This window comes from Tetrao urogallus (genome assembly GCF_951394365.1).
Source record: "Tetrao urogallus genome assembly, chromosome: 5".
Lineage (NCBI taxonomy): Eukaryota > Metazoa > Chordata > Aves > Galliformes > Phasianidae > Tetrao > Tetrao urogallus.
In genome coordinates, this window is record NC_136818.1 from 23,782,373 (window position 1) to 23,802,522 (window position 20,150).

General features: G+C 40.5%; 1 protein-coding gene across 1 annotated transcript in view; it reads right to left on the minus strand.

The window, feature by feature from the left end:
- PRRC2C (proline rich coiled-coil 2C) overlaps positions 1–20,150 on the minus strand; it is a gene marked incomplete at both ends in the record, with an annotated part of 51,424 nt that overhangs the window by 9,755 nt on the left and 21,519 nt on the right. Inside the window, 6 exons of the mRNA XM_079535785.1 lie at positions 1,687–1,823; positions 2,113–2,225; positions 2,881–3,084; positions 4,057–4,270; positions 15,236–15,487; positions 19,222–19,410. Of these exons, the coding sequence (XP_079391911.1) occupies positions 1,687–1,823; positions 2,113–2,225; positions 2,881–3,084; positions 4,057–4,270; positions 15,236–15,487; positions 19,222–19,410 (1,109 nt within the window). The remainder of the gene's footprint in view (positions 1–1,686; positions 1,824–2,112; positions 2,226–2,880; positions 3,085–4,056; positions 4,271–15,235; positions 15,488–19,221; positions 19,411–20,150) is intronic.

Below are 20,150 nucleotides of genomic sequence, written 5' to 3' on the forward strand. Positions count from 1 at the left end.
CTTGACTTCATAGGTCTCCAAAATCTGACCTATAATACTTACAAGTTAAGTTACTGGATGTTTGACAATTGTAGTTTCCAAATGAATGCTCTGGCTTCAAAATTGGAACACAAATAGACACCAAAGCCTTTAATTTTAACCAAATTGCTTTGTCGTCACCATAGGAAAGTTGCAGTTTAAAAAACAAAGGCCAAAAACAAGGAACAGCAAAGCACTGCAACAGAGAGGTGGTTTTAGTCCACCAGGAATTATTTCTTCAAACTCCTCCCTTAAGTCAGCTGAATAGCCACCTTCACATTGGAGAATCAAATAAGAGCTTTGAAAGTTGCTTAAACTAATCTCAAAGGACAGTGTTTTCCATGTAAAAATGCCTTTCACCAAGAACTTGGTTGATATGTACTAGCATAGCACTAGCCCTATTAACCTGGTATGTGCTTGCTTGCCTTACAGAACATCCAGGTTAGTTCCATTCTGTATCTTAAGTTACACACCATTCTTATAGTTGTACAATTTTAATTGTAAGCACTGGAAAAAAAAAAAAAACTTTCCTAAATTGAATGCAAATACTGTTGTCAAAGTAGAGGCATTTTCCTGTGTTTTATATATGCATCTACCTACATAGATATTTATCTATTTTAAACCAGTAACCCCTGTAGCTCATCTTTCTCTGCATCTTTAAAGATGTGGGGAAGGTATTAGTTCCCTCAGATAGCACACCCCAAAACTCCATCAATACTGGGTGTGTGAGTGACTAGAACAGGCAGAAGCATTTATTTAATCTGGACTGCATGCCAGACTGATTGTGTTTCTGCAGCTAGCCAATTGCTTGCAACCATTTTTGTCAGCTTTGGAAGGACAAACAATATTTGGTCTGATTCACCCAGTACAAAAAGCACTTGGTACACAGGAGAGAGAGAGATTAAAGGTTAAAGGGATTCAGGATACACATGTGAGATTCCTCTTCGTCTACTTAGTTTGGCTTTGGCTTTCTGCATCACAAGCAACAGCCTTTTCTACACGCAGGCAAAAATCTCTCATTACTTTCACAAAAAAAACTTTCTCCAAGTGAAACTAACCAAGCTTGTCAGAATACCACCGTGAATAAGTTTTGATGGGAACAACATGGAAGCTTTGGAACAGTTTACAGTGGAAAATTGTATGCAGATTTATATGCAGACAAATCCAATGCCATCTGAGATACAATGATCTTCTGATTGACTTCTGTAGCAAACAGAAAATATTTATTCTAAAATGTGATCTGCTATCCCCAATGCATCTGGGGTTACCTACAGAGTTCAAATTAAGATTTCAAAGTTTGTTTCTAGATTCCAATGCTGGTTTGATCAGCAAATAAACAAAATGCCGAGTTAGAGGCTCAGACTTCTCTCCCCTCCCACCACTTTTTCAAGTTATTTAAGACTGATTATGTTTTCAGCTTTTTAGCCTGATTCCCTCAAGGTACAAATATCACTGATAACTTCTGAATCCAAAATTTCACAGCTCCACTTGTACATGCCAACCAGCTAATCTGCGTATGGAGTTCTCATGTGGATCAACAGATTAAAGATTTCGGGAGGGAAAGACAGAAAGATAAAGTAGCCACTGAACACAGAATATATCTGCAAGGATGCGGGTTCTATGAATTCCACCACCCAAAAAGCAAATAAATTCACACATGCTATTTACCTGTAAGGTTGTAAAGAAGAGTTGAACAACTCTTGGGCTTGTGACACAGCTGGTGCTGCTCCTAAACTCAACTGAGCTTGGTGCTGCCCTTGCAGAGGTGCATAGATGGGGATGGGGATCTGCTGTACTGAAGCAGGCTGCATAAAGAAGAAGGCATTAAATTGAATAAACCTGCCTTAACATGATCATACAGGCACCTTGTGAATATGTGCATTCACATTAAGTACACCATGAGAGCTTTTTATGACAATTGTTTTGAACGGAGAGGAGCAGGAGAGATTGAATACCATCCACAGGCATCAGTATGAAGCAGTAAAAGTAGGCGTGATTTTGTTTCTTGCGGAATCTTCCCACTCTTGCCTGCCCCTATGTTCCCATCAGCAGAGCTGGGATGGAGGAGAAAGTAAGACAAAAATCCCCAAATACCTGAGAAAGTCCTGGCTGAAAGCCTTGCTGTTGGGCCAAAGAAGGTGGTGCCAGACGTGCATGTTGGGTGTTGAACAGGTGACTTGTATCCATATAAAAAGCTGGAATTTGGGCTGCAGTACCTCAAGAGGAGAAATACAATTAGTATCAACTTCCAAGCATTCCCTTGCTAGACAAATTTTCACCAAGAGTTAGAGATGCAGCTACTGTCTGTACTTCCCAGTACAACTACCAGAGTTTGAATGCAGCAGCTGGGTGCATAATAAGTGTGCTATTTTTTCTTTGTTATCAATTCACCCCTATTAGAATCTATCAGTTTTGCATACCCATATTATTCTTTGGGGACAAAACAGATTCCGGCAGAAAGAGGCATTTTAACGAAGGCAGGGAAAGAACATGCTTCATGTAATTTAGGTTAACTATATGTAGAATTTTCTTTGAAGAAAAAAATGCCATTACCATAAACTACTGTGGCACCTTATTAAAATCACCAACTAAGTCATTCTTTGTCTTAAACAGTGATTTAAAATTCTGGAACAGAAAAGTGGTATATCAAAGAGCAAGAAACTCACTTTCCTCACTAAGCTAACAATATAGCATTATTGATATTACTTGCATATGTAGCTTAAAATAATTAGTGAATATCTGCTTATAAAAGCTTCTCCATCGTTCTGCCTTTACTACAGATAAATTCAGAATGAAATTCAATTCTCAAGCTTCAGAATGCCAAAAAAGCAGACACGTGGTTTCTCAGTCAAACACCATTACCTGCTGCAGACTGAGACACATAGACCTGGGGACTCTGCTGTTGCTGGGCAATGAGGGATGGCATGCAGCTCAGCTGGGAAAAGTGACTTGCAGAAGCTAGGCTGCTTGTCTGCAACTGCTGTGGTTTCACTTTACATATATTGGGAGGGTCCGAGGTGCTTGCAGTCTTTGTACTCAGTGAAGAGGTCGTGTATGTTCCAGCTCCTAGAAGGAGAGAAGCAAGTGGTGTATCATCAACCAGTTGAAGACACTCCAAAGCCTCCTCTCTTTCAGTGCTCAGAGTTTTTGGTATAGCTATGCAAGCACAGCCACTATCGGTAATGAAAACCACAATCTACTGCAGCTATTTCCATCACTGTAAGGCAGATGGAGAGTAGAAAGAACAATTCTATTAAGTTCACTACAGGAAGAGCTACAACAATAGTACTTCTCCCTTCTCAAGCGCAGGAGAATGTAAAAATATCAAAGTAGTTATCTCAGTTAATAATACTACAATGTACTGTGATTGTGCCTCAAGACCCAAAAGCCTGGCTCCAAAAAAAGCTCTTTTTAATCCGCTGAGGTTTTGACATATATTCTAATGCTCCTAGGCGTGAAGACTTAATCGGAAGTAGCATCTCTTGGTTCTGACAAACAATAAGGATGGGAACAAGCACTGTTCATGAAGAACAGTTGGGCATTTGCTCTCCCTAATACAAGGGAGGCTCGGTATCAGCTGTTGAAGCCTTGGCTCTAAAAGTAAACTGCAAATGAAATTAATGCTGCAACTAGCTGGATGAAGTGTTTGCTGGAAGGTAAACCTGCTTGCTGGAACTGAGTGGCTGCCAGAACTGACATCTGTTCCAAAAAAATCCCACTTGCCTCCCTTCACTCAGATAAACAAAATGAAACTAACATGTCAGCCAACAGAAGCTTACATCCTCTTTCAAGTTCTTATATGTAGCATAAGCAGAAAGATGTCTTTTCAGTATTCTTTTTAGCTGACTGAAGTGCAATAGGGGAAGGATCTCTTTGTTAATTAGAGGTATCTGGGAAACTACTCTTCATATATGACATTTCACATCCGCACAAAATTTGTCAGCTCTGTACTAAACATATCTCCATAGGGAACCTAACTTTTTGGAACATAAAACAAAGAGCAACATAGCAGTACATTGCAATCTTAACACCCAGTACCTGAGAGTGAAGTTGTTGGTGTAACAGAAGCCACAGGAATAGGAGGCATTGATGCACTAGAGAAAGAGCTGTAAGTACCACTGCTTGGCACTGCGTTGCTGCTGCTGCTGTTGCTGCTGCTGCCACCAGCTATGGGAGATGCTGCTGAGGTCACTGGTGAACTCTTCTCCCCCATGTTTGGGGAATTCTCCCATGCTTTGCGTGCAGACTCCATCTATTTAAAAAGAAAACAAATCTCCTTATCTATTAGGAAATTCAGCCAGTCCAACAGCCTTCCTCTTTTAACAGTTATTTTTAGTTCAAAAGGCAACTCAGGCTTCATGCGAGCCTCTTAAAAAAAATTGCCGTAATCGTGCAACTCTGTTCATGCAAAAAGCATACGGCCTGAAGTTGGAGCTTCTTTTCTGTTCCAACTGCACACGTGCACAGTTCATCTTAATGCTGAGTACTCAAAAGACAGTTCACTCACACTAATCTGGCTTACTTTTATTTGACATGGAGAGCAAATGACATAGGAAGCAAAAGAAAGGTACAAAAGAATCCAAGTATTTCCAGGAAGACTTTTTCTTTTAAGTGATTTGGACCTTTTAAACAAAGTAGCTCCTTGCTCTCTTGCTAAGTCATATATTTTGAGTGACCACCAAATCTAATATACGTTTTAGAAAACCCAAGAGCACCCAAGTGCGCATTTCCAAATCAGCTGCTGTTCAAAATGCTATCAAAGCTGACACAGCCTGTGCATACTGCTCTACGTTAAAGCTAAAGATGCTTCACGCTCCTCCTCCTTCAGTGCATTTCACTACTGCACAGCAAGTTGAAACTGCAATCTACAATTTTTAGACACAATCCTCTTCCACCAAAAGTGAGAAGAACTACTGTTCCACTGCAGTCAACAACAATCTCATCATTGCTAGAACAGGTTCATAAGGCTGTATCTTTGAATTCAGACACTTCTAAGGGACTACTGAAAATATCTGTGTTCAGACTGCATCCAGAAATTCAAACGCTCAAAGTCCACAGACTTCTCTCTACAACTGAGGACAGCCAGAGGTTGAACTGGAAAGACTGTGTGCACAGTCGGATGCCAGAGGCTAAAATCCCTGATCTATAGCACTCTAAGCTTCTCAAGGCCAGATGCTGTATTGAAAAGTATTTGTAAAGGTTCAAATACAGCCCCAGCAGCCTCGCTGCCGGGATCAGTAGAGTGCCCTAACTGGGATTTGCAGCCTCTGAAAGTCACGCTTTCAAACACCCTGCATAAAACGCATTAGGCAGAGTCTGGACAGGCCAAAGGGAACTTGGATTATTTGGCTAGATGCTTCAAAAGTGATTAAAAAAAAGCAAAGCAGTACACACAAAAAAGTGGCTAACACAACTGATACACAACAAGTGTACAAGTACAAGTGATACACAAGTAGCTACAGCTCTGTATTCTTCAAGAGTAAAAGGGAAGAGAAAGAAACTTCGTTGCACCTCAAACAATTTGAAGATAGGTGACTTATCTATTTTCCTTCCTGAGACTGTCATCATGCACTTATGTTTAGTTCCCCCATTATAACACTGTCCTCCAAACTGGTTCCCATTTTTGCAGATAGGACAAAAATAAAAATTTATTATAAGTCTGCTGGAAAGGATTTTGCATAAGGTGGAACACCACTGCACTGGTACTATGAGAAAATGAGGAAAGTGCCTGTAGATATCTGAACGGAGAATGGATCTACTACATTCATCATGTTTCATGATGCCCTGAAGAAACTAGTGACAACAAGAGCAGGAGTCTACACACCGAATTTTGTCTTCCAAACCTAGACACTACCAAGATTTCTCAAGTCATTCCATATCTCTACCGATTTGCTACAAATGGCATTTAACAGAGATCTGAGCCTTGCTTTTAAAGAGCTCCTCAACAACCTCTGGATGGAAGAGACACTGACATGCATGTATCCATGCAGCACCATCTAGAGACCAGACGTGAAGAAGGAAGTAGCTCTAAATTGAGAGAGACTTGGGAAGGTGTTGTAATTTTGCTTACTGCTCAGCCATAGGAAGGGGACAGCACAGGCTGAAGACCCTGGCTGCTCGAGGCTTCTTCTTCACGGCTCACCCACTGGGGCCTCAACACTGAATTAAAAATCCAGTACTTACTACCTACAAACTTAACTGGAGACAAATACGTACACGCACATGCTTCTCTATGCCAAAGTTTAGGTGACAGACAAAAGAAATTCAAAGGATGCCAGATTCCAGACTCAGGTGACTACACAGGAATTTTATGTTGAACTCTGGAACATGGAAGCAGGCCAAGCAGTTCAGTTTGAGATGACTTTGGCTTTCTTCTGCTCATCTCTTGAACTAGAAATAGCCACGTCAGATAAGTCCTTTGAGGACTATTGCCTCAGTAAAGGTGTAAAGTTGTGCAAAGGTGTAAAGTACAGTTGGTGTAAGGAAAAATTTCCCAATCTCTCTCAGACTAGCACCTTTTGCACCTACTCTTGCAGAATGATACAAAGTACTGGGAGCAGGTGTGGCTGGAGAAAGGAGGCAGAGCCCGGAGACTTTGCTCTAAGGCAGGGAAGGAAATGCTTTGTTTTCTGTTGCTCTTAATGAGCTTTTTTAAAAGCAAGGATGATACGAAAGGTCAGAAAGAGCAGCTTTGCCCTGTCTGAGTCAGAAAGCCTTTTGTGGAAGTGATAGCCTCAGTGCACACCTCAAATCAAGCTTGCTGCCTTCAGCATTTGGAAGAAGGATATAGCGTTCCAGCAACTGGAACAGAGAACACAGAAACAAAGCTGTTTCTAAACATCCTTCCATTCAGATTTTAATCACTGTACTTCAAGGTAGCGTTAAAACATGGATCTTCAATGTATTCTTTTACTACACATCCAAGATTTATCATCCACTGAGAAATGAATCAAATCACTGACACCAGAACTACAGAACAAGAAACTGCAGGATGAAATAAACAAACGCTGTAGTCTGCTCTGTGGCTGAGCAGTGTCATGTTCCTTGTGGTTTCATGCTGTGGTAACAATCCTACCTGTATTACATGTGGATTGGATGTCCAGTTGCTAAACAGTTAGAGACTGCTACTTCAGAAAAATGCTTTCAGGCGCCAGAAAGTCAGATTATGGTAATTTGTTACACAAGAATGCAACTGAAAATCAGAGTTTTGTTAATTTACTTGTCCCTCCTCAAGCCCTCTCCCCATTTTGCTGGCCCAAGTGTCTATGATGTTATATTTTTTTCTCCCCAGGAAAAAGGTGTTAACAAAAGAAAAGCAAAGACAACAAGAGATCATTAATAACTATCATCCATAGAGAGTATGAGCAAGCAGCTGTCAAACCATGCCAGCAAGACTGAAGTCTCACCAGGACTGACAAATAACTTTCTCCAGTGTTAGTTCTGCATCCAATCTCTAGCTTCAAGTGTTTGGTTTTTTTTTTTTAAAGTAAATTACAGAAACTAATTTCAAACATCACTCTCAATACTAGAAGTAGGAACACCGTTTCTACTAGTTCAATCACCTGCAGTCACAACAGCAAAGCAGATCTCACACACCAAAAAGACCAAACAACTTCTAAAGGTACAGTAGCAAAAGAGACCAATACTATGTTAGTGAGTTATACAATACACACAGCCCAAAGTCCATCAAAATGGCAAAATGCCACTCAAAATATTCTATGCACTTGCTCTACACTGAAGAGCAGAAAACAGCAGAATATTTATAACACAAATCATGTTCTGACTAGCTAATAGAGCTGCCTTTCAGAGTCACCAGCACTCCACCCTACTTTGTATTTTTTGGAACTTCAGCCATCCAACTCAAAACACAGTATCACTGCACCAAAATCTTACTGCTAAGAAAATCAAGCTTGGCTTACCAAGCAACTCCTTGCAGCCTTTAGTATCCAACTAACAACTTGCCACATACAAAAAAAAAAAAAAAAAAAAAAAAAAAAAAAAAAAAAACTTATAAAAAAAATCAGTCAGATTCTGATGGTTTGTCATGAACACAATGGTACAATGCTAAAATGCTAGGATCCTTTTTCAGGGCAGTGGGAGCCAAGACTGGTTGATGCCAAGTGTTAATGCAAAATGGGGTTAGAGATTTAGAATTTAAATGCATCCTTTAATAGTCTGGTGTTTCAGCCATCCGTTTATATGCAGAAGCAAGTCAGCAGAGGAAACAAAGGAAGGCTCTAAAAAAAGGTTTACCAGCAAGTTCTCCATTAACTTTCCCCTGCATGCAAGAAAACAACCCTTAGAGGGATGTGGTACATACCTTGAGGGTGAGGTCGACGGTAGCGGGAGAAACTGGAGTTAGGCTGGAGCTCTGTTGTAGAGTCTCCCTCCTAGGGAGGGGAAGGGTGTGGGGCAGGGGCACCTGAAAGGCAGGCAACACACATCACATTCTAACTACGTCTATTATGAAAGCCCCAGAAAAAGCAAAGCTCAAGCTTTATTCAGTGAGCTACAACTTTGTCAAGGCTTGAGCATTTGGCAGGGAGATTTTGATAAAATAAGGTGAAAATATGGTAGGTGGGAAAAGGTCATTCAGCAGGTGCTGAGATGCTTCTCAACTCTCTTTAATAAAAAGAGGCTGAAGACTGGGGTTCTGAAGGGTCCGTGTCTTCTGCGTAAACAAATACCAATTTTCTGCTGTGGGATATACTTTGAAGTACCATTTTACTTTACTGATATGCAAAAATTCTTCCCAAGCCAAGTTTGGCCCACTCTGTACCAATACAGTACATGGGGTATAGTGACCTCTTGAGTTCTGAGATGCAGTTTCTGCAAAGAGGAAGCTATAAACCTTCAGAGTCACAGGACCACGAAACAAACCAAAACAGATTTGCCATCCAGTAGCCGAATACAGATATCTTCTCTTTCAAAAGATTAAAGATGTCAAACCTAGGGAAATAAAGTTGACAAAAGGCTATTTCTATCTTTACTGCAGAAAATGCTGATGATTTCCTTGATATTCTAAATAGAATGTACCAAAAATAATGCAGTGGCCAGTCTACTCCCTTCTGACTAGTTCTTCATCTTTCTCGTCTCACAGAGCACAGCTAACAGAATTCCAACCACTGAAGAAATGGGGCTAATCCAAAAGATACAGATACTGAAGCTTTGAAGCAGGTGATACTACAGATCCTTTGTGGCCAGGATCCTGTGCTGCAAGTCCAACTCCAACATGCCACACTGGAGCACACACTACCACCATTTACACAAAAGTAGCCAGTTTTCTACACTAACCACCAAAGGCACAAACCACAACAACACCAGAAAATCCAACAGAAGAGTAAGCTTAGCCAACATTGCTTGAAAACTGCATTAAAGGATGCTGCAGTAAGCTGAAAAGCATTTCACGAGACATCAGCAAAAACCTGAGACACTACTGCATGAATTCTTCCCTCCCCCAACCAGCAAGTGACTCAACACTCTGAGCTAATTATACTTCTGCTACTCAAACAAAAATAACAAGATCCATGTTTCCAACCCGGTATCCCAGCAAACTCAAGACAAACTTGACTCCACAACATAATCCAGTTGGTCTTCTCAATCAGAACACCACACACACAATCAGAATCACTGGCTTTGTGAGGACTGCAGACATTACATCTCTACTGAATACATGAAATCCTGCTGCACGCTTTCAAAAGCCATTAAGCTGCTCTCTTTGCATATGGTCACTGATTTCGGGCTACAGTTCAAAACCGCTTTCTTTTTAGAAGCCTTGCTTCAAACCTACAGACCTTCACACCAGGTTCAAAGCCCAGCTACTGCTGAGAGTGCATTCATTATACTTTTCTTTGTATATTTTAGAATTGTCCCTAGAAACATTTTCACACTTAGTCTGCTCTGCAGAAAAACAAGGAAATATCTGAAGAATTCCAGAACAGATACTAATTGAAACAACAACTGTCCTTCAGAGGAAGATCACTGGGTAGTGCAGCTAGTCAACATGAAGAAACTCTAGTGACTTGTTAACTGAAGGCAGTATTTTGTGCTTTAAGGAAGTGTGAAAAATTTTCTTGTCTTCAAAGTCGATTCACTGCAATAGACTTACGTTCGTCACCAAAGTCTCCTCCATTTTTGTACTGCTAGTAGCCACTGTGTTAGGATGAGAAGGTGTAGTGTAGTCTGTTACAGACTCCTGTGAAGAAAAATAATTCCATTAAAATATCTCCCTTACCTAAATCCGATTTTAAGTTTCTTGGAAAAAGGTCAGCCTTTCCACAGGAAGAAACCTCACCATTCAGCAGGTTAGAATTTGATCTCCCAAAGACATATTTTTTTCTTGGTAGGCACATCCTTGTTCAGCAATCCTTGCTGCTGAACTGCTATTGAAGAACTATTTTGGGTAGACTACAGTTTGTCCCATGATCTCAGAAGCATGACTTGAGACAAGTCAAAATACAGTCTTTAAAGCAGATACAGAGTGATGTCACGTCTGGGCATTGAACACACGGAACTGTGGGGGCAGAGGCACTCATTGGTCACTCAAGATGCTTTAGCTGTTCGTAAGCACTTTTTGTCCAATTCATTCAAAAAGTGAAATCACGTTAGCTGAAACCTTCCTGTAGCTTTAAACAAGCAGGAATATCTTGGGTAGATCTGTAACAAGCACGGCCTTCCAGTTAAAAAAAAAGACAGAACAATTTTCCTTAAGGCCTGTCTTAAACTTAGTGCCTCTGGACAGCTCATGTTTGCTTCCTAATTTCTGCACTGGGCAGTAATATCAAGAAATAAAAGGGCTGGAAGCGCAAGCCCACCCAAAGGCTTTTCTTGTAGCTCATTTATCCTCACAGTTAGGTAAGCCACAACACGCTCCATGAATCAAACTCACTCTCATGGACTTAACTGTAGTCAGTGACTACTGCAGCTGCGGGTCTAAGCTCCCCGCTGAAAACATGTAATTGATGGCACTGCCAGCTCTCTAGAGAATGACCTACCATGAACAAAAAGGGACTGGCACCTCTCTGAAACAAAATTTAGCATTGTTTTTAGTCTTCGTCACTGGATGTTTAAATCTGAGTGTATTCCAGACAAACAAGTGGTGTAAGAACTGTTTTAAGATTATCAGATAAACGATGTGACCAAACACTCCCAAATTAGCCAAGATTCATTAATTTGCTAGCAAATACTGAAAGCCCAGAATAGGTTCTACCATTTTTACAGAACCAAACACCAAGAAGTAACTGAAGCATAAATTAGCTGTTGACAAGTGTTTGGACTTGCCAACGCAATGCCTCTGAAAGCACCAAAGAGATGATACTTGTTTAATTCAGCCATATTCAACCAGTATGATGATAAACTATGAAAAACTACATATTGAATTCACTGCTAAAGTCTGTGACAATGTCTCCTAAGATATTAATTGAAGCATTAAGATACTAATCAGCAAGTGACAAAGAGCCATCCTTAAGGATAAGCTTATTTTGGTAAAAGACCAGGACAAAGAGCCCTATACTATGAGGGCTAGGATGTGCACACATGAATTTACGATGGAGACAGAAAGAACCTGCTTTACCACGTAGTTATTCTCCTCACTTGTTGAACTGGTGGGATATTATACAATCTCATATAATCTTACACAGGATATAGGTTATATACGTAGAACAAAGCAAGCACACAAAGCTGCTTTAATCACGAGATCCTTTTAACGAAGTGTAACTGAATGGCTCCTTGTTTTTTAAAGATGCTTTATCACATAAGATCCTTTATCACAGGAACTTTTAAAGGTAACGTTACCAAAATGCCTTCAAGGCTAAGACCCAAGTTTTACATGGTCTCAGCACTACAGCTCGTCACAAAAGAAATTAAATCAAAGTTTTTGCTATCTTCCCAACTTTGGATAATTTTGCAGCATAGAAATTCTTAACTCCCAAGAGAATGTAAAACAAAAAGCCCTAACACATCCACTGTGGTGCCCTCAGAAGTGGGTGTGCAATGCTGAACAGCCCTATAAAAATAAGTTACGTGCTGAACGTGCAGAGAAGACAGTGCTTTAGTTGTAAGAACAGCACTGATGATATCATGAGTTGGTTAACCATCACCTTTCATTTACTGATAGGAAAAAGTCCAGGAGTCTTTTACATACAGATACCATATGCTTTTGTAGTTCAATTACAGTGAATCTTCTGAACTGTTTTAGTGAATAAACCAACTGAATGCTTTGCTATAAATTAATAACTGTAGGTACTGAAGTTATCTACAGGGTATTTACATCTGAACAAAAAACAGGTTACCTTTTTACAACTGTTTCATTTGCTCAAAAGAGCTCACAAAACCTAAAGTGACTTTATGAACAGAAGGATACAGCAGACCTCAGAGCTGACCTAGCTACTGCAAAGGAGCAAGGGCCCTCAAATAATTAACATGCTGAACGTTTGATTTATTCCTGAGATATGGAATTAATTCAAACCAGAGTGCTTGTCAATACTGAACCATTTCAGAAATTACTTCTATATAAAGCATGCCTCCTTTTTGATATCACCTCTGCAACATACCGCTTTTATCACCCATTCATCCAAAGCTTTGTTGCCATTTCCACTAGGTACTGATCACTGCTGTGATCAGAAAGCTTCCAAACTTTACTTGGAGGTGCTCAAATGGAAGAAAGCTAAAGACATCCTACCTGATTCAGAGACTTACGCAAGAAATTGCTTTTCACTCCAAAAATACTACCAAACTCAAGAGAAACAGCTGAAAGTGCTCCAGAGCATCACAGTGATACATTCCTGATAAACAGCTCATCAGTACAAGGTGATTTACATTCACAGTTTGAGGCAGAACAGTCCCGTCTGATTAAATATATATGATCTTATTAAAGGGCTTGTTTTGATATGGATGGGATACTTCTACAAAGTCTCTGCTTCTGAAGAAAGACAGCTAAGCTTGACTTTCATAAACATTCAAATCAACAAATACGCTGAAGAAAGTGCACCTTGCTGCAACCTGAGCAGCAGTTTCCCAAAAAGGATGGCAGTGTTCAAAGAAATAATTTTAGTTTGCTAAAAATTAAACATCTGACATTCAAACAACAGATTAAAAATGACATTGCTTCTTTCCTCATTAATGAGCAAAGACAATGTTACAGACAGGAAAAAGCAGCTGCAATACCAACCAGCACAGGAACCTCAAGACTAGGACAGTAAGTATTTAAAACCATTTCAGAAGTACCAAGACTGGTTTATTTCTGTGAAATCCAGGTGAAGTTTATCTTCCCTGATAGATCTGCAGGCTCTTGGTTCAATTTCCATAGAAGTTAATACAAAATATGACCGCTTGTTCCCTAGAAAACTTACCACTGATGCCCATGGAACTCTACATGACAAAGGAATTCAAAAGCAAATCTGGAACTGCTGAAGGTGTTTTAAGGCCTATTTACACCATACATTAAATGCTTCTAAAAGAAGCCACTTCAAACAATGAAGAAATTGTTGGAAATTGGCATGTCCAGCAAAAACTTTCCATTTTCCTTTCAATTTGATCTTCCCTTTAGAAGAGGTTTGGCACTTCAATAATGTGGTAGTTCAAAGAACAAAGGCAACCTGTTTTTAACTAGGGCCAGAAAGGCACAAAATACAGACTTCCCTTTTGAAGATCTCATTCTTTTAAAATACGTGTATACATGGTACCAATTTACTTCAGCAGAGCTACCAGCAAGTTAGTCTAGCGATCAAAGATGTCTACTCTACAGGATTAGAAGAGGAGTTTCTCCTTGAGTGCAAGTCAAAGAAGTTTGAGAGACGGTGAGAAAGTACATGGCACACAAAGAACAGTCTCCTTAGCAAACACTTGAACAGGTTAATGTTTATGGTTCTGCACTTCTAATTCTGTGCACAAAAGAAGAGCACCTCGTTCAGTTCTGGTGTCAACACAAACCATTCACATCTACTACCAAAGACAAAAACCGCTAGGAAAGATGAAAGATCCCAGTACTTAATTTTCACACATTTGTCATTCCACTCAAAATCAAATTTGCAGCTAACAGCTGGGAACCATTTCTCCCTTAACATTTGCTCTGCAACAAGATTTCATCACAACAGCATCTTCTGCTTGTATGATAGCTTGACAAGTACCTGCTAGGACTGCTCCCCACCACCCCAGCAACAGGCTTAAACAAAAAAACTGATCTGCATTTCAGACTCTTCAACTATTAGTGAAACTTCTGCAGATGAATGGCTTTCCTGAGAGGTGTCAGAACGTTTCTGCTTAAGATTAGAAAGACAGATTGAGACAGCACGCAACAAACTTGAGTCTAAACTCACAGAACTGTTTTGCAAACTTTCCAGTTATCAAAGCAGGTGCAACTATTGAACTAGCACCAACTCAATCCTGCATAGCTTCTCTCCATTTAAGAACACTCACAGTTCTTGCCTTAGACATGTAACTGACAGAAGAGAAAACAGCCCCCACATGGGCCATTATGCAAACAGGAGAGTCTGTCCATGGGTGTTTTTCAATGATTCAGTGCTTTTGGCACATAACAGCCAAGAACTGAGCTACAGACCAGTGAAGGCTAACAGTAAGTCACCATCTCACTGGAAGGCAAGGGAGTTCCTTGCTGACAACTGCAATGAGTCCTGAATTCTGCAAGTGAATGTACCTTGAGTATATCCCAAGCCTGACACACAGAACCTTTAGGTAAACTGACTGAGCCTTATGCAATGCCTTAGCATCTTCCTAGCTTAGAGATTTCAACTCCACTCCCCCCCTTCACCCGTCTCAGAACACTTAACTCACAGCTTCAGGACATCCATGCTCTCAAACAACCACGGGGCATGCTCCTTTTCTGTAGCTTTCTGTTGAAAGTCAAGCTCTCATCTTGTGTATACCAGAAACACATTCAAGACATGAGTTCACACAATCTGTATCAAGCTCTAGTGCCACTCTCCACAAAAAGTAAAGGCTCTGAATAGTTCTCACGCTCATAAGGCAGTGGAAGACTTTACAACTTTCCAAGCTGATCTCTGCAACGACTGTAACAGCACATCTCCATACCACTTCCAGAGAACTATTTAAGTTCAAGCAGTAATCATTTGTTTCAAATCTGCTAATCAGCAAGCTCTGCTGTCCAGATCACTACAACCAGCAGGCAACAGAATTTAATCACATCACTGTGGCATTATTTTATATATAGTGCTCTATAACATTTCAACATTTTTCTTACCTTTGTGCTTGTTCCGAACTCTGGAGCAGACACAGATATCATTGTTCCTATTTCCGTACTCAGTTCACTTGTCGCTTTGGTTTCCTTTGCAGTGACAGGTTCTGGACTTCTCACAGAGGTGGGAGATGACTTCTCCTGTCCCTCAGGCTCTCCCTGTTGGGCATCCTTCACTTTCCTGTTCTTTAAAGAACGCTCTTTCCCAATAGGACCGGGTTTATACTCTTTGTTTTCTACTGGACTCAAGTCTGGAAGCTAAGTTAGTGTTAACTTGTCAGTTATGTCTTCCCCCCCACAGCTTACCCATAAAACAATATTTAACATGCTTAGAACAAGTTTGTTTAAATCTAACAAAGCTTTCCTCAAAGCTAAGCATTTTCTAATAAGTAAATCAATCAAGATTAAATTAGTGGCAAGCGTTCAAAATGCATCCACTCTGGACATTAAGAATTTAAATACTGTTGCCAAGTGAGACATATCATATGAAGTACAGCTAAAATAAAACCTAATTAAAACCTACAGCAGACTTTTCTTATAAGTACAGAAAAGTAAGGAAGCCACAAGACTTCATGTCCACACAACTTGTTCCAATTTTTAGAGAATTCTGATTTTACAGGGTTCCAGGAGATTAGAAAACTAGAAAAGGACTCCCTTCATATGTTGATGTCTCAGTGTTGGCAGCGTTTTTTTCCTACTGACTGAGCACTAAAAGGATATCCAGAAAAAAAAACAAAAAAACACCCACCACGTTCATGCATTGCCTTATATTGTGGAGACTATGGCTGGAGTAGCTGCTGTAATTCAGCAGTTCCTTTTTGTACAGCTCAATTAAAGAATGAAGGCCCCAGGGAACATAAATGTTCTGTTTAAAGAGGCATATCCTTCCTGGCTCAGCCCACCTTACTACAGAGCACAAAAATTCTTTAAAGGCAGTTTCTGAAATCCTATTGCTTGAGCTTTGATAGTGGAAAACCAGAAGCTGATGGTATGTCTCTACAAACATGAACCATCTGTTTCACAAATGGACGAAGACCTTTTGTATTAAAATGCCTTTGGGGAGGGATGAAATTTTCCCAATGTATTTAGTACCCTCAGGAGGCCAGTACAGACTGGAAAATGTCTTTAGAGGGAAAGACAAAAGCACCTTGGAAGCGAGTGCCTAAGCTCTGCAATGCAGCAATCAGGATCACCAAACCCACCTCACCCTAAATACCTTTTCTTGTAATAATTAACAGAAGAAGTTCCTCCAGACAATTTCAGGTCACATTCTGAGAGGTTAAATGGCTTTGTTTCAATTACAGTCCTCTCGTTGCCTGCAGACATTGAACAAGCTAATATCTGGATGACCAGACTGGTAGATGACAGAAGGGCTATTGATGTAGTCTACCTAGACTTCAGCAAAGCCTTTGACACAGTCCCTCACAGGCTTCTTCTGGGGAAACTGGTTGCCCATGGTCTGGAGAGGTATACACTCCTTTAGGTAAAAAACTGGCTAGAGGGCTGTGCCCAACGGGTAAGTGGTGAATGGAGTTAAGTCCAGCTGGCAACCTGTTTCAAGTGGTGTTCCCCAGGGCTCGGTACTGAGGCCCATCTTGTTTAGCATCTTCACTGATGACCCAGATGAGGGGATTGAGTGTACCCTTAGAAAATTTGCAGATGACACCAAGCTGGGAGGTGGTATCAATCTGCCTGAGGGTAGGGAGGCCCTTCAGAGGGATTTAGATAAGCTCGATCGCTGGGCTGAGGTTGAACAAGACCAAGTGTCGGGTCCTACACTTTGGCCGCAACAACCCCATGCAGTGTTATAGGCTTGGGGATGAGTGGCTGGATGATTGTGAAAAGGGACCTGGAGGTGTTGGTTGATGCTCAGCTGAACATGAGCCGACAGTGTGCCCAGGTGGCCAAGAGGGCCAACAGCATCCTGGCCTGCATTGGGAATGGTGTGGCCAGCGGGAGCAGGGAGGTGATCATCCCCCTCTACTCAGCACTGGTGAGGCCGCACCTCGAGTACTGTGTTCAGTTTTGGGCCCCTCACTACAGAAAAGACATTGAGACCCTGGAACATGTCCAGAGAAGGGCAACAAAACTGGTGAGGGGTCTGGAGCACAAGGAGCAGCTGAGGGAGCTGGGATTGTTCAGTCTGAAAAAGAGGAGGCTCAAGGGAGACCTCATTGCACTCTACAACTTCCTGAAGGGAGGTTGTGGTGAAGAGGAATTTGGCCTCTTCTCCCAGGCAACAAACAGGATCCAGGGAAATGGCCACAAGTTGTACCAGAGGAGGTTTAGGTTAGACATGAGGAAAAACTTTTTCTCTCAGAGAGTGGTCAGGCACTGGAATGGCTGCCCAGAGAGGTGATGTAATCACTGTCCCTGGCAGTGTTTAAGAGGCGTCTGGATGAGGAGCTGGGAGATATGGTTTAGTGCTTGTGGTAGCAATGGTAATGAGAAGACTGTTGGACTAAATGATCTCGTAGGTCGTTTCCAACTTTGTGATTCTATGATCTGGGCTTCATTGTGCATACCATCATGATGGGGGGTGCGTAGGATTTTTTTTTTCCCATTCCTCCTCTCCATCAGAAAGGTTGAAGGATTGCAACTCTCATTTAGAAAAGCTCATCAAAATGGTCATTTCCAATGAGTTTACCATTTAGTTGCACGTCTTTCAACAAAACCTTCAGGAGTCTTAAGTTATAACCAAGCAGGAAAAAAAAAAAATCTCTACATGGAAAATGGACAATTTTAGGAGGAGTTTCATATCCAAGTGACTTCATGGGGGGCACTTCTAGGCATGACACTGGTTACTGAACATGCTGTGCTAGTACAACTCACCAGCATGATTAGCTACTGTACACTTCTCTGTTATAAGGGTTTTATATTTTGCAATGAAAACCATCAACTGCAGCAGAGTTACTAAGTGCCTCAATAAATTCACAATGCATATAACTGCAATTTTAGATTTCAAGGGTTTTTTGGAGAAAAAAAAAAAAAAAGCACCTGTGTTCCAGAAAGACAAAAAGGGCTTTAAGTACATCAGGACTGCTGCCAAATCTCAGACAAGAGAAACTGAACTAACTGGTTTAGTAACTTATGAGCAAAGCATATCTGTCCGAGCTACCTCTTCCTTCAAGTGAGTGCTAGCAATGCAGAGATAAGTACACACTGGAGGAGAAAACAACAGGAAATTAAGTTCCATTAACCTGAAAGATCACTAAGTGTAATGTGAATGACAGCAGTCATTCAGACTCCTTGTGAGTGGTAACAATGGAAATACAAACTGATTATGGTTAACTGGAAGCTCTAAATCTCCTGAGAAAAACGAGAAACGTATTTTAATTAAGTTAAGCTTGATTACCTATTCATTCTTCCCAGATTAATTTAAAAAAAAAGTTAATTTTCTAGATGTCTGTGCTTTTGAGACTTCTTATCAGTGGGCTCTAACATTCTTCCCTTTTCTCCAAACACTTCTTCCCCTGCAACTTAATGTATTTCTTGGTAATCCTAGGTACAAAACTAAGCAAGGCACCATGTGTCAATGGCTACAGACGGTGGTGTGGGGGAGAAAGGCAGACACGGCCACAGGAAGAAGTGAAATTGGAGATGTAAGACAGAAATAGCCTGCCCTCAAGACAACCTGAGCAAAATAAGCACAGGTGTACACAAAAATTAAAAACAAAAACACCCTACAAAATCCATACTTCTCCAGCAAAGCTAACAGATTCACAACTCCATCTTTATTGCAGCTACATCTGTTGCTCCAAATGGAGTCAGTGGATCAACTCTTGCCTTCGTATGCTGTGTACTTACACTTCTTTAAGCGAATTCCCCATCTTATTTTTTATCTTATGTTATTATTTTAGGAAATACAAACGTGGAATGCAATTTTTATAGGTCTAGTCCTATTTAAGTTAGCATTCCATTTTTCAATCAATTATTTGCAACATCTTTTTGACTAATCTTTCTTTTCAAGTTTTAGAAGTATGATGTTTTACCTTTTGTGCTTTGATGGGTCCAGCCCGAGGCTGTTTCTGTCTTTGCTCTTTTGGTTCTGGTAGCTTGTCAGTCGACTTCTCAGAAAGTACAGGGCCAACTTCATTATCACTACCACTGGAAGCAGGGGCTCCAAACTGAATAGTTTCTATACCAAGCTCGACTCCACCTTCTTGCCCAGGCTTTGCTCCCTATTTAAAAAGCAAGCATTTAACACATTTCAAAAGACTTCTATCAGTACACTGCCATTAGTTAATAAAAGACCATAAAGTATACTGGAAGTTGAATGCTACAAGCATACTTCTACCTTCTGCCAGCAAAAGCATTATTCATGATTGCAATAAACTTGCAAGTAATAAACAACATATGAAGGCACACAGTTTTCTTCTCAGCTTCCTACTGTTTATAAGAGCTCAGGGGGGAGGAAAGTAAAAGTAGTGAAGAAATGCATAAATGAGATTGTGAAAAAGATGTGGTACTGAAAAGGAAAGAGAAATACAATATTTAAAAAGTCTAGATTCAAGTTCATATTATTCTCCTGAAACTTCAAAATTAGCATTCAAGAAAAAACAAAGACTTAAAAAGATTCACAGAACTCCTTATGCCATCCGAAATGGTGTTGTAAGAGAAAGCATCCTGTTTCTGTTTGCATTACTAAGCTGGACACAAGCATTCACAAACTAGACAATATTTCAGCTTAAAAATATACACTGAACAGCAGCTATCAATAAAATCTGTGAAATCTGAGATTGATTCATAAAGAACAGCTCTTCTGTTTTGCAGTTAATAAAAACATCAGCCTGCATCTTCCTGTACTACCTCCCTACCTCATGAAATTCTGCACACACCAGTTTATGTATGGCCACACCTGAATAATCGGCACCCAATCTTCACAATAAACAATTTGAGTAAGCTTCTTTCCCCTTCATCC